Source organism: Scyliorhinus torazame, chromosome 9 (assembly GCF_047496885.1).
Source record: "Scyliorhinus torazame isolate Kashiwa2021f chromosome 9, sScyTor2.1, whole genome shotgun sequence".
NCBI classification, from domain to species: domain Eukaryota; kingdom Metazoa; phylum Chordata; class Chondrichthyes; order Carcharhiniformes; family Scyliorhinidae; genus Scyliorhinus; species Scyliorhinus torazame.
This window is the reverse complement of record NC_092715.1, coordinates 142,942,343-142,956,110: the sequence shown is the minus strand read 5'-3', so window position 1 is coordinate 142,956,110 and position 13,768 is coordinate 142,942,343. Positions and strand designations below refer to the sequence as shown.

General features: G+C 46.3%; 1 protein-coding gene across 1 annotated transcript in view; it reads left to right on the top strand.

The window, feature by feature from the left end:
* The window catches only part of LOC140430126 (uncharacterized), a 117,994-nt gene that overhangs the window by 7,625 nt on the left and 96,601 nt on the right, over positions 1–13,768 (top strand). Inside the window, exons 6-8 of the mRNA XM_072517638.1 lie at positions 3,887–4,086; positions 7,180–7,293; positions 10,891–11,169. Of these exons, the coding sequence (XP_072373739.1) occupies positions 3,887–4,086; positions 7,180–7,293; positions 10,891–11,169 (593 nt within the window). The remainder of the gene's footprint in view (positions 1–3,886; positions 4,087–7,179; positions 7,294–10,890; positions 11,170–13,768) is intronic.

Below are 13,768 nucleotides of genomic sequence, written 5' to 3'. Positions count from 1 at the left end.
AGCATCCCTCCTTGAACTGCAAGGCTAACTGGAAGAGTTCCATCGTGTTCTGTCCGAGGAAATGGTGCCGTCACTCTGATGCAGTTAGGCCAACACCACGAGTGTGGCAATTGCAGTGAAGACTTTGGTGCAGGATATGCACTCCATGGTAGGTGATGTCCGCTCCATGGTTCAGCTCATTGCCTCTATAGCTGAGGGCATGAGCTGCATGGTGTCAGGCTTCAACTACATGATGCAGGCACTGCTGGGAATCCATGTGTGTTAGTGCTAGAGGATGGTGGGACTTCTGGATTTCATTCCAACTGCCCTTCTATCCCATGGAGGAGCCCACGGGTCTCTGGGCACCCGAATGGAAGAGGGTTGACAGGAGTGCAGCCCAGAACATCACACCCAGGAGACCCTGGGGATGTCCAGCCCATCTGACACCCCCCTCCAGTGAGCAATACACCTCCAGCCCTACACTCTGAGGAGGGCAGCACTGCAACACATGTGCTGCCTGAAAGCAGGCTAGGACCCGCCAAGGTCAACTCAGGCCACATGACTTATAATCAGCAGGCCACCTCAACCTAACGGACATGGGTGATGCTAGGCACTAGTAGAGAAACCTCACCATTGTAAGATGTAGCTTCTATTAAAATTCACTTTGTTCACCTATAAAGTGCCCCCATGCTCCAATGTCATGGCACCATGCTCCACAAACCCCTGTGTAAACTTGGAGTTTCCACCCTAATCAGTGAGAAAATGTCAACACTCTTCGACCACCCACACTGATGACACAATAATGTCGCTCGGCTACTGATGCAGGTTCTCCCACAGCTCACACATCATGCTCTGGCTTCTCATGTCTGCCAGTTATGAGGAGGTCAAGATCTGAAAACATGTGAGGGTCTGTCCACCTCCTCGGTGGGTGGAGAATCACACTGGGACCCCAGACCTCGGAAGAAGCAGCAGCAGCTGCCATGTGTCGTTCAGCCTCTTGGGGCCCCTATATCACCTCGTTCAGTAGCACGTTGCATTCAGCTCTCTATCAGGCCAGAGTCAGTCATTTCATTGAGAATAAAAGGAGCATCGCTCTGTCCTCACTGCAAGTCATCATCATTCTCCTGCAACATCTGGCCAGTCGGTTTAGCTCTCTGCCCATGAATAGTGCCACCATGAAGATGACCTCCTGCAGGCCCCACAGTAGTGAGAAGGTGTAAGGTCCATGGTGGGAGAGGTCTTGACACCCTAGACCTTGTTGTCCCCAAACCAAGAGCCAATAAGGACTTCCCAGCTCTGTGCGCCATGCATCCCTTGCCATTGCCCGAGGTCTTCTTCCTTCACCTTCACCGCCCTCCTCGACCTCATCATCATCCGAGGAGATGTGGCACTCTTCCATCTCCTCCTTGTCCATCTGCTCATCATGCTGCAGTGCCCGGTTGTGCAGAGGGCAGCAGACAACAATGATGTGGATCACCCTCTGTGGCTGTATTGGAGGGTTCCCCCAGACTGGTCCAGGCACCTGACCGCATCCTGAGCAGGCCAATCATCTGTTCATCCTGTGCATACATAGGCAAATGAGCTTCATTGTACTGAGTCTCAGCAGATGTTGGGGCATCTGCATTGGCCACCTCCTAATTGGACACTCTTTGGCCCAGAGGAGCCATCTGCTGCTGTCCCTCGAAAATGGCTGGGATCTGTGAGCATCCCAGGATGTAGCTGTCATGGACGGTCCCCAGGAAACAGGCACACACCTGCATAATATGCTTGGCATAGTCACACATGATCTGAACATTGTGGTAGTAGAATCTCTTGCGGTTCACAAATGGATCCGCATGCCACCATAGCCTTAATGTGCTGGTTCACCTGATGTACATATGGGCCCACGCAAATAGCGCAACTGCCACCTGCCTTGTGCATTTATGCATGGCAGACAGGGAGATACTGCAAAGGTCACCTACACAGCCCTGACATGAGCCCCTGGCATAAAGGTTCAGAATGGCAGTAACTTTCAAGGCCACAGGCAATGGGAGACCTCCCAGTCCATATGATGCCAACTCTTGCATCACCTGGCATAGATGGTCCACCGTCCCCTGGGACAGATGCACCCTTGCTGACATTGGACCTCTGACATTTAGAGGTAGGAAGTTCTCTGGTGGTAGACTCATGGCCAGTATTGTCCGCCACCTGAGGCCCTGCACCCAGCAGACCTTGCCTCTCCCTCAGCTCTAGGGCTCTTGTCCTGCCCACGTGCAGCGGCACGTCGATGTCACTGCTGCCGCACAGCTATCAATTGAACTGCTTGCTCCATCATCTTCTTAAATCAATAACTGAATGGAAGAGAACATAAAAGTAGTATGCGGAGTTCTGACAATTCCCTGATCCACAGTCCTCTCAGGTTTTGGAACACCCACCCGTCCAAATCTCCTTCTGTGAGTGCCTTTCCAATGAGCCCCACTTTCGCCCCTCTCACACAATAGCCAATTCCCCACAGTTGCCCTGCTCTTCCTGACAGAAGTGCTGTGAGCCTTGCGTGCTTCAGCAGTCCCCCTCCCTCCAGGTCTCAAGTAGTCGTGTGACTGGCGTGCATGGTATTGTCTCTCAGACTCTTCTTGCTGGGCTTGTGGCAATTTCTCCGCTGACGGTTTGTCTTCTAGAGTGGCAGCTGGAGGTGGGCGGGAGTGGGTAAAGTCACTGAGTCAGCGCAGGGAGCGACTTTGGGATCCCTGGGGTGGTCCTGTGAAATTTAGGTTGAATGGGCAGGGTGGGGTCCTCTGACAAGGGAAGTTGTGCAGCTACATGAGAGCAGAAAACCCTCACACAAAGGTGAGGACGAGTGCAGTCAGAATGTACCCCCACCATCGGGCTGCAAAATGCATCCTCAAGGCATCAGTTGTCTGGATTTACATCTCGCTAGTGGGATGCAGCTGAAGGCCCAACCGGAATATTGCTCTGACGCCCAATTCTCTATGATGCCAGTGGGAAAGCATGTTGATCCAGCACACGTCTGGGCCAACACGGAATGCGAAACTTCGGACTTAACTGAAGATGTCTGGGGCTGGCTCTGGTGTTTGGGATGGAGGTTGTCAGTGACCCTGGACCCTTGGCCAACACAGCAGTGGATGGACAGAGCATCTATCAGGTGGATTTTCCAACTTTACTATTTTCATTGAGGCCCACCTTCCAGCTTCAAGACTGTTCCTGGAGGTCCATCTTCTTTCTTTAAATGAGGGTCAGTGATGTTGTGGGTCTTTTAAAAATGCATCCATATATGATGATGGGTTGCGTGCCATCAAGCCTTCCTCACCACAACGAATGGTCTGAAGGGTGGGGTCTGATGGAGGAGGTAGATGGGTTGGGATCGGGTCACCCTCATGCATGCATGCTGTGGGGGGTGACCCATAATTAGCGAGGGAGGGAGGATGCCCTTGTCAGCTGGGGTGGGTGGGGATGGGGCGGTGGGAGGAGGATGGGGGGGGGGGGGATTCAGTCACCAGACCTCGGACCGCCCGCTCAAAATGGCAGCCTGATACCGGGATACCAATAGAATCCCGCAAGCTCTTCTCCACACATAAATTTGCATAGAAAAGGAGAAGGAATCGCTCCTGGGCTCTGCCCCTAGTGCCAGTGGAGACGAGAAGCGATTCTACTCTGGCAGGAGTACTTTGTCTCCAGAATGGAGATTCAATCCCCTTATGGTGTAGCTTCCTGTCGGCCTCTGAAACAGGAAATACTCCCATCCCTGCCCCCGCCAGAAGGGAAAATTTCACTCATGGTCCCAGAGTGAAAGATGTGGACGAAGGAAAACAAATTGCAGGATTTAGGATATGTGCCTATTGATACCAATGGTTTTTTTTTTCTTTAGAATATTATGTTGCCTGGCTTTAATTTTCATCTGTTACCCTAGCCCTCAAAGAACTTCAGATGACTAGACTAGAGTTAGAACGAGTACAAGAAATGCTCAAATCCCAGCAAGCGATTATCACAGAAAAAGAAGAGAAAAATTGTTTGCAAGCAACTTCAGAACTAAAGATACCAGATGGTCCAGATTTAGAGCCACAGCAGAAGTATTCACAGGAGATTCAAGAACCAAAGATAAACCAAAAGGTAAATGTAACTGACAGCTCCTCATTTTATTTGTCTCTCGACTGAACTATGTTATAACGAACAGAAACTGCGAGTGTTTTTAATCTTGGTTATTTATCTCCGGCCTGAATTCTGCAGCATTTCAAGGCACTCATGTATACAGAATAACCTCATGAATACTTTCTAGAGTTGAAACACTGACATTAGAGATGATATAAGTTAATTTGTAAATACGATGTATTCATTTGTATAAACATCAAGTAAGAGAACATCATCAAAAGTGTGTTCAGGGAGTACCACAAAGATAAGTGCAGATGAATAATGCCCATCTAGTTTGTCTCTATTTTTCCCTTGACTTCATTATCCAGATGATCATTCCAGTATTGATTGCTGTTTGAATGATGACGTGCTTACTGACATTAATTTTGAATTTCTATTCCATTAATTTGCACCATCTTCCTTTCAGCTGCAGAAATTATTCTCACGATTAACCCTATATTAGTCTAAAGAGAAATCTTCACTTAGGCACTAATCCTGTATTTCAAGTTTTGTGATGTGCTACGGTATTTGGAAAGTCTCAAATCTCTGAGGATGATGCTGGTAGTTACCATGCCTGCTTAAACTGCTCTGAGTTAAGAAGATCAGCAGAACTCCAGATATCCACACTTAGAGGCAAACATGGAGTTTTGGTCTGCAGACTTTGACTGCAAGTCAAACTCATGAGAATAGAAAAAAAACCTGATGGTAAAGTTAAACTTTTTCCATCTGTAAAAAAATATTATTTACAACACCAGGTGACAAACCTTACAACACCAGGTTAAAGTCCAACAGGTTTGTTTTGAATCACTAGCTTTCAGAGCGCAGCTCCGTCATCAGATGAGTGAAGAGACGGGTTCCACAACCACATATATAGACAAAGTCAATGATGCAAGATAGTAATTTGAATGCGAGTCTTTGCAGGTAATTAAGTCTTTACAGGTCCAGACAGAGCGACTGGAGAGAGATAATCACTGGTTAAAGAGGTGTGAATTGTCTCAAGCCAGGACTGTTGGTAGGATTTTGCAAGCCCAGGCCAGACGGTGGGGGCGTGAATGTAATGAGACATGAATCCAAGGTCCCGGTTGAGGCCGTACTCATGTGTGCGGAACTTGGCTATCAGTTTCTGCTCGGCAATTCTGCATTGTTGCATGTCCTGAAGGCCACCTTGGAGAACGCTTACCCGAAGATCAGAGGCTGAATGCCGTTGACTGCTGAAGTATTCCCAACTGGAAGGGAACATTCCTGCCTGCCTCACAACACCCTCTTACCCCTTCTCTTATGTGCTAGGCATCCCCCTAGCCAGACATCTAGCAGTGTCAACCTGGCACCCGAGCATCTTGGCACTGCCAGTTTGGCAGTACCCTGGCACCATGGCAGTGCCACATGGGCACCCTGGCAGTGTCAGCTGGCAGTACAAAGGTGCCCAGGTGCCAGGGGGAGTGCTGGGGTACACCCTGCCTTGATCTGACCACCCGGGGGTTCTTAATGGCCTGCGAGACCCCCTGAGGTGTTGTTATGCCTGTTCCACATTTACGTAGACCAGCACTAAATGGCACCCTGGCCAGGTCTCACAGGTGTGGCCATTGGCTTCCGGGTGCCGGGTGAATCCTAAAGGCTCATTTAAATATGCATATCTTAATCTCGTCCAGTGAGGGCGAGATCCAGGTCTCATGGGTGGAGCAAGTTAGGTGACTCACAATCAGCCCAGTGCCAGGTTTGGAGCCCAATTCAGGGCTCTTGCATGATTCACCCATTGCACCAAGATCCCCGCTAGACGCGACGGGGATCATTGAATTGCACCCAATGTCTCAAGGTATCTATTCTCAAGGGAATCTCCAGCAATCATAATACAATTACATTTGGCCTCTCATGGTTGGAATGAATGATGACCTCACTTTTACACCATCTTAATTGCATCTTTTGCAGCCACATAGTCTGGATACCTTAACCTATATTCCTTAATAATATTGCTGCAACAGGTTTAAATACCTGAACTCAGGATTTTGAAAACATTACTGCAACAGATATAAAATACAATATATGTACCAATTTCTTACATTCATTACACAAGCAATTATATTTTTTAAAAATGTGCTTAAATGATATTTTCATTGCAGCTCCCCAAGCTGCAGGCAACATGATTTTATGATTGGTGGTCGAACCATTTCCCTACCTTCTTCATTAGGTTGGAAATGCTGGGAACCCTCAAAGTAAAATGAAATAGGTTTGACATTGGAATGTCCATTGGGGTCAGTGCTCAGGGAGGCAAGTGGTGTGAAGCCTCTTGATTAATAAGGGAATCAGGGGTTATGGGGAGAAGGCAGAAGAATTACGATGAGGAACATATCAGCCATGATCGAATGGTGGAGCAGATTCGATGGGCCGAATGGCTTAATTCTGCTCCTTTGTTTTATGATCTTACAACCGATCCTATAGAATTACTGCCAGGTTAATAAAAACACACGTAAAGCTCAACATGTCGCTATCTACACTAGCTACCATGCAGGTCACCCGTCCAATATAATGATTTGATTGCTAAGAATTCCTTGTGAACAATAAATAAAATAGCATATGTCCCACTCTCCTGGTGTACATATTGTACAGAGAGAAATTGATTGATTTTGGTATGCTGCATTAAATGGCCAGGTGGCAGGCATTCTGACTGCGCCACCCACTCCAGAACAGGCTTCACTCGCATGCAGTTGATGAACAGCAAGCATTAAAGAAGCGCGAAAAGGCCCCTCACTCTCCAGCTGTTAGTGAGAAAGGGGCTTGCAAACCTAGTGAGAAGGGGGCTGGTATTAAACAGGAGTCGTCACAGCGACTGGCAGTGGGTTCTGGGGAAATGATCGGTTAACTTGTCTTGAATGATGATGATTGAAAATTGAAAGAAAACATAAATTTCAACCTCTGTTTTGCTTTAAGAAAATCTGTGAAGAATGTTCAAAAAAATATTTAACTTGAGGTCTTTTTTTTGCAGGCAAGAATTGATCTGAGAACTTCTATGTTCCCCTCGAGGATTTCACCTGTGACAATTGCATTATTTCTCTCACCATTTCTAATTTCTTTCTGTAGAATTTTGGAAATAAATTTGGAGCAACGAAGAGTACAGCGATAGAAAAATGGGCTATGGTCATAGGACCACCAGAAGAAAATGAAGAAACGGATTTGTGCATCAATGGTACAGAGGTAGGATTATTTAAAAATATGTGAAAAGTTGAATTAAAACTGTGCAAAAGTAATGATCAGCTCACAACACAATCTTTCAATTCCAATTCAATTCACTATTTGTGATATCAAGAAAAGAGACTTTATACAGAAAAGACTATGGGCCCTATCAACATCCCAGTAGTATTCCAGACTGTACTCCAGAACTAGCCATATCCCTAGACTAGCTGCTCGATTAGAGCTACATTGCTGACATCTATCCAACAGTTTAGCAAATTTGTCCAGGTCCCTGTCCACAAAATATAGAACACTTGCCTGGAAGAATGCAGCTCTAACATTATTCAAGAAACTTGACACCATTCAGGCCAAAGCAGCCGACTTTATTGGCACTCGATCCACCACTTTCAACATCCAATCCCACCAATATCAGCGCACATTGGCAGCAGTGTGTACCATCTACAAGATGCACTATTGCAACTCACCTTGGCTCCTTCGATAGCACCTTCCAAACCCGTGATCTCTACCACCTGAAAGGACAAGGGCAGCAGATGTATGGGAACACCACTGCCTGCAAGTTCGCCTCCAAGCCACACACCATTTTGACGGAACAATATCACCATTCTTTCACTGTTCCTGGCTCAAAATCCTGGAACTCTCTAACAGCACTGTGGCTGCAACTACACCACATGGACTGCAGCATTTTGAGAACGTCACTCACCACCATCACCTTCTCAAGGGTAATTAAGTATAGGTGATCCAGATCCATCAATAGGCAATAAACAATTGGCACTGATACACACAAGCTATCTATGAAAGAATACATTTATAAAAGTCCAAACTGATCAATTATAACCCCACCTGTCTATTCAATATCATCAAAGTGATAGAAGATGTGACCAACAGTGCTATCAAAAGGCATTTACACAGCAATAACCTGCTCATCAATGCTCAGTTTGGCTCTGCCGGGGTCACGCAGCTCCTGACACTATTACAGCCTTGGTCCAAACAAATTAACTAAATAATGACAAAATAACTAAATTCAAGCAGTAAGTTGAAAGTGACAGTCCTTGACATCAAGACAGTATTTGACTCAGTATAGCTTTAAGGAGCTTGAATAAAATTGAAGTAAATGGGTAACAGGGGAAAACATCTCCACCTGTTGGAGTCATACCTAGCACGAAGGAAGATGGTCATAATTGTTGCAGGCCATCTCAGATCCAGAGCATCATCTCAGGAGTTCCTCAGGCTTCCCTGCCTTCAAAATACGTGGACGATCAAATTCAGCCCTATATGTACCCAAGCATACTAGGATGATGGTCATTCAAATTTAATGCAAGTTATGGCCCTTTCCATGATGAAACCAAATGGTTGAGCAGTACTCTGGTTGCATAGAGCAGAAACTAACCACCCTCCACAAGGCAGGATAGGAGATTTGAGGGGTTGGGAGGGTCCATGACCTCGTGGAGAACTGTGCCCAATTGGCTCCTGGCATGTTTCACAGTCAAAGAATTTTACAGTCAGAGTGGCTGACTGTCCCAAGAGTGCAGGCAGCCTATTTGAATATGCAAGGGCCCTATAAGGGCCATATACCAGGCCTTTGCCTTTTTGCCAAATTGAGCTAGTCTCCGTCAGAGCAAACTCCCAAGCCTATTTGTGAAGAAAACACTGAGACGAGGATGCTTTGCCAGAGATGTTTATTAATCACCAAGAGACTGCTAGGAGGTCTTGTGGCACAGTGGTAGGACCACTACCTCTGGACCAGAAGCTCTGAGTTCAGCTCCAATGTCAGGAATTGTTGGGCCAGGCAAGGAATATTTAAAACATGGTTGAATGGGCTGATGACCAGTTCAGGAACCCTTCCACCACTTACCCCACCCTTCCCCAAAGAGAAAAACTGTGGGTGTGAAATTACACTGAAATAAATCAGAGCGTGCTTCTCCACTCTGATACCCTCTCCCCCCAGTTCTGGTTGCCTCTTCTTTATATACACATCTGAGTATAATGAACTAATCAATACCCAATACCTGTTCATCTTATTGTCATAATCTACTAGGTATTTCTCATTCCTGTCCACTGAGATGGAGCTGGGGAGGCTGAAGGGGGCAATCCAATGTCATCTGATCCTTTATACTTCTAGTAACATCTTGAAATTGCCCTATTTCCCTCAAATGTTAATTGACTGCATCCCCAAACTTTTTTTGGAGTCTTTGTTCTCAGTGTAGTTTCCTCGGGGCAGTTATTTTCTTCCCCTCTCCCTCCCTCCTTCCCCCACCCACATTACAGGGTGAATGGCCTATTTTATGGATGAGGTCTTGATTGATGTTTCGACCCTGATACAGAGGAAGTATATGTATTGTTACAAAACATTGACTTCTGTCTGGCCTGTTGCTGCTATGTGAGATTAACTCTTCCAGATCCCTCAGATTGTTTGTTTCTGACGCTTTCCTATTGTAGGTGATGATGAATGCATGTAGTTTGCTTACAAAAGATGAATGGACTATTTCAAACAAGATGGTTAGAGTTCTGCCTGTGGTGTTGGTTTTGAATGAGCCCTTAAAGGAACTCCGTAGAAAAGTAACAATTTGTTCCATCTAGGATGACTGACCATCTTCGAGGGCCACATTCTTCTTCAATGTCTTTTCATGGACCTCCGATCAGTGTCAGTGACTCAATGCAATTTATAAAGTGTCATTGGTCTGGAGCTGCATTCGGCATCTAATTAGGGTCATTGGGCACCGGGATAAGGCAGGAGCTGGAAGTAGAGAGAAATTTAAAAGGAAAAAGTCTGCCATGTCTGAACTTTCCATTATCTTTGGAAATAGGTGAGCAGTGAGAGCATACGGCCAGCGGTGGTCTTCAGGTGATCCCACCTCTTCCTGGCGCCTCCTATGAGGCCCTGATTGAGGTTATGGCAGACAGGAGAGCTGTACATTTCCTTCTATCTGGAAGAAGAGCCCCGGTAAACCAGATCAACCAAGCATGGAAACACATGGTTGTGTATTCCAGTAGCCTCACATTCCTCTCAAAGCAAGCTTCTCAGCTCTAGTAATTGTAACTCTCTGCTCGTGCATGAACAACCATGTTTAAATCTCCCCTCTTATATAGCTTCACAGCCATGAGCACTAAAGGCGCCACACTGTGTTCCCAAAAAGCTATGCTCCAACACGTCCCAGATCCTCTGAGCTCCCCATCCTTGCTACTTGAAAATTGCTAACTGTTTTATCTCAACACTTCTAATGAGTTTTACAACTAGCCCAACAGCAACTAATTGGGGATATGTGGGTTGTTGGTCCCTCTGAAAACTTAATCATGAGTGCACCATTTATGGTCCCACCAGAACCCAAACTCATGCCCACAGGTTATTGAAAATTCATCCTCTGGAACATATAAGCTTTTGAGCCTACTAATAGAATGCTTATTGAAGGTAATTCAACCTATGAATTCCATACCTACTCTCTGCAAGGACAATTCAGCTGTTCTCATTCCATTGCCTTTTCCCCAGAACACTGCATATTAAAAAAAATAGTCATTATAGTTTTAATTTTAATGAATTATTTTTGTATATTTATAATTGACAGCCATAAACGTGATGTGCTATGTGATCATATATTACATTAGGAAGATGACCAAGCAAAAACTCGCACAATGTCATCACTCCATCCAGAGAAGACCTACATGACAGAGGATAGCGCGCTGGGGACTAATGAGACAAAAATCAAAGTCGTGCAGGTCAGGTTGGAGAAACTGAAACGGACACTGAGTAAAAAGGAAGAGGAAATGATTGAGCTTTTAAAAAACAAAAATAAACTAGAAAATGATTTTGCAGCATGGACCAGATCACAGATTGTCCAGGCTGACACATCAAGTGTAGTTCTATTGAAGAGAGTTTTAGAAAAGGTGAGTTTTAAACTTATACCATTTTTCCTGTTCAATGCAATCATGGTAATTTTTATGTAATGATTGTTCAGTTGGTCTGACCAGTTCCCATTAACTGTGTCACATTGACTCAATCGCTTATTATCATTCAGATTTTCAACTCAGAAAGTTATGAGTTCAATCCCAATCTTGTAATTAATCTAACTGGTATTCCAGTGAATCTTTGAAGGGATGTTTCATTGGCTGAGGTGAAGTCTTCATGATGAAGCATTAAGCTGAATTATTTGTGAATGACCATTCCTTTGATGTTCCAGTCCTGATGGTCAGATGGCTGAGAGATAGAGTGAAAGCACTTGCGGTTCATGGCTACATAGTTGTGGTGTTCAGGTCCAAATGTGTTCAATCGATGGACTTTGAAAAAGTCTATGACTTAAAAGAAAACCCAGTATTCTCGGTGCTGTTGCCAATTGTTCATAGTAACAAATAAATTGCTGGTTTTGGTAAACAATGAATCAAGCACTTGTTTGATACTGATTGACTGATTTTACTGGGTTGAATTTTGAGCCCGCGTTAACCATCAATGAGGATGGCGACGCAGGCACAAAATCCCATGAGAATCGGGAAACATGATTCTCGCCAGCAAGATTGGGTTTTCCGATTTTCCATGCCCCTCTTCGATGATGCAGCAAAGGACGGGAACTTAATTTAACTACATTATAACAGCATTAGTGGGCCCTCCCGCTGGGACTTTTCACATTCATTGCGCACTGGCGTGATGTCATGTGCCACGATTTACATCAGCCATATAAAAACGAGAACCTGGCGACTTCACCTCTGAACAGGATATCGGAGGTGAGTGATCAGGCTGCCATCGCCCTCCAGGGTGTAAATTGGAGAGGGGCAACCGGATAGGATGCAGGGGCACCCAGATAAGTAGAACTCTGGTCTGCCATTGTGGATGGGAAGGGGGGATGGGGATGGGGAGGGGGATTGTGTCTCAGAAATTCAGGGGGAGGGGGTTGCTCGCGGGCCTTCGAGGCCCTTCACTACTTTGGTCTGACAGGTCTCAAGAGGTCTGATCGCTGGTGTGCCTGAATTCGCTTCTCAGGTCCTCCAGGGCTTGTGGCCATTTCTCCGCTGAGGAATTGTCCTTCTAGAGTGGCAGCTGGAGGTGGGTGGTGTCATGATATTCAAACACACACATCATGATAGACACACCAACAGACAAATCAGAACACACAACACCACAACCAATGACAGAAAGATATAAAAGCACAGACACAACCCCTGGTGGTCAGAAAGAGCGGCAGGGGAGAACCAGGACACAGCCATAGCCGGAGACACTCAGGGAGACAGCACGTGCAGAGTATCCAGAACGAACTGTATTATAAGAGTTATAATAAAATAGAGTTGTACCACATACAACTGTGTTGGCTCATCTGTGCACCAGAGCACCCAACACCACATGGTACAGGAGTGGATCGATACCTGCCGGCATACATCCAGTGTACAGAGACAACCAGCAGTGCCCAGGCATAATGCAAGAGCTCCCGGTTCCGCAGGCGCTCCAGTGCGATGGCGACCTCCACGAAAACTGGCGGCGATTCCGGCAAATGTTCGAGTTGTTCCTGGCGGCAGCTGAACTCCAAGACCTGGATGATAAGGAAAAAATTGAATTTCTCCTCATCGTCGCCGGTGCAAGGGCAAGAGCAATGTTCAGAAGGTTCAGGTTCTTCAGGAGGCAGCAAAGGCACGATTACCAGGCAGTCATGGGCAAATTCGCCAAGTACTGTGAAGAATACGCAATCCAATGGGGACTTAAAGGTAAGACAAGCTGCAGTACTCACCTCGTGGCTGGGTTCCCGGAGCCCGAAATCCAGGGCCTGAGAAAAGGCTGGGTCGAGGTCGGCGGCCATCTTGCTAAAGGTATAACGCTAGCTCAGTTGCGCGAGAAGTGCGCAGAACCGGAAGTTTCGTATGCGCATGCGCAATATGGTGCGCATCCGCAGTTAAGAAAATGGCCATCGGTAAAGGAACAGCGATCTGAGCATGCGCAGTCGCTTCCTACGTGCTACATACCGAGCGTCAGGATGTCAGAGGCCCCAGACTGCACCAATTTAAAATGGAAATGTCCCAAATCCAATTTAAAAGGGAAACGTCCCAAATCAAAAAAACAAAAATCTGTTAAAGCTGTAAAACAACCTTCCCTCACCTGGAATGACAGCGCAGTGCCGCAAATTGACCCAGGAGATGAATTTTACCTCCGAAGAACCCTCCGACAAGCAGTTACCTACGCACAAGCCGAAGATTCCGACCTTGAATACTTCGATGACGATTTTTACAGTGTTTCCGGACCTCGCGAGCCCAATGATAGCTCCGTGGTCCTATATGACTATGACTCGGACGAACCTTTCGTGTTGCACATTGGCGGCCCCCATACTGAATCCGACGCAGATGCGGATTCATTTTCGGATTTGAGGATCTTCAACCCAGCAGATATGACGTTCCAACTTATCAGTACCGGATGATGCTGCGGCCTGACATTACCAGACGGGGAGCGGTGCAAGCACACGGAGGGTGCCCTGCTGCCACACAGAGCGTGGTCCACGTCCCGCTCAAC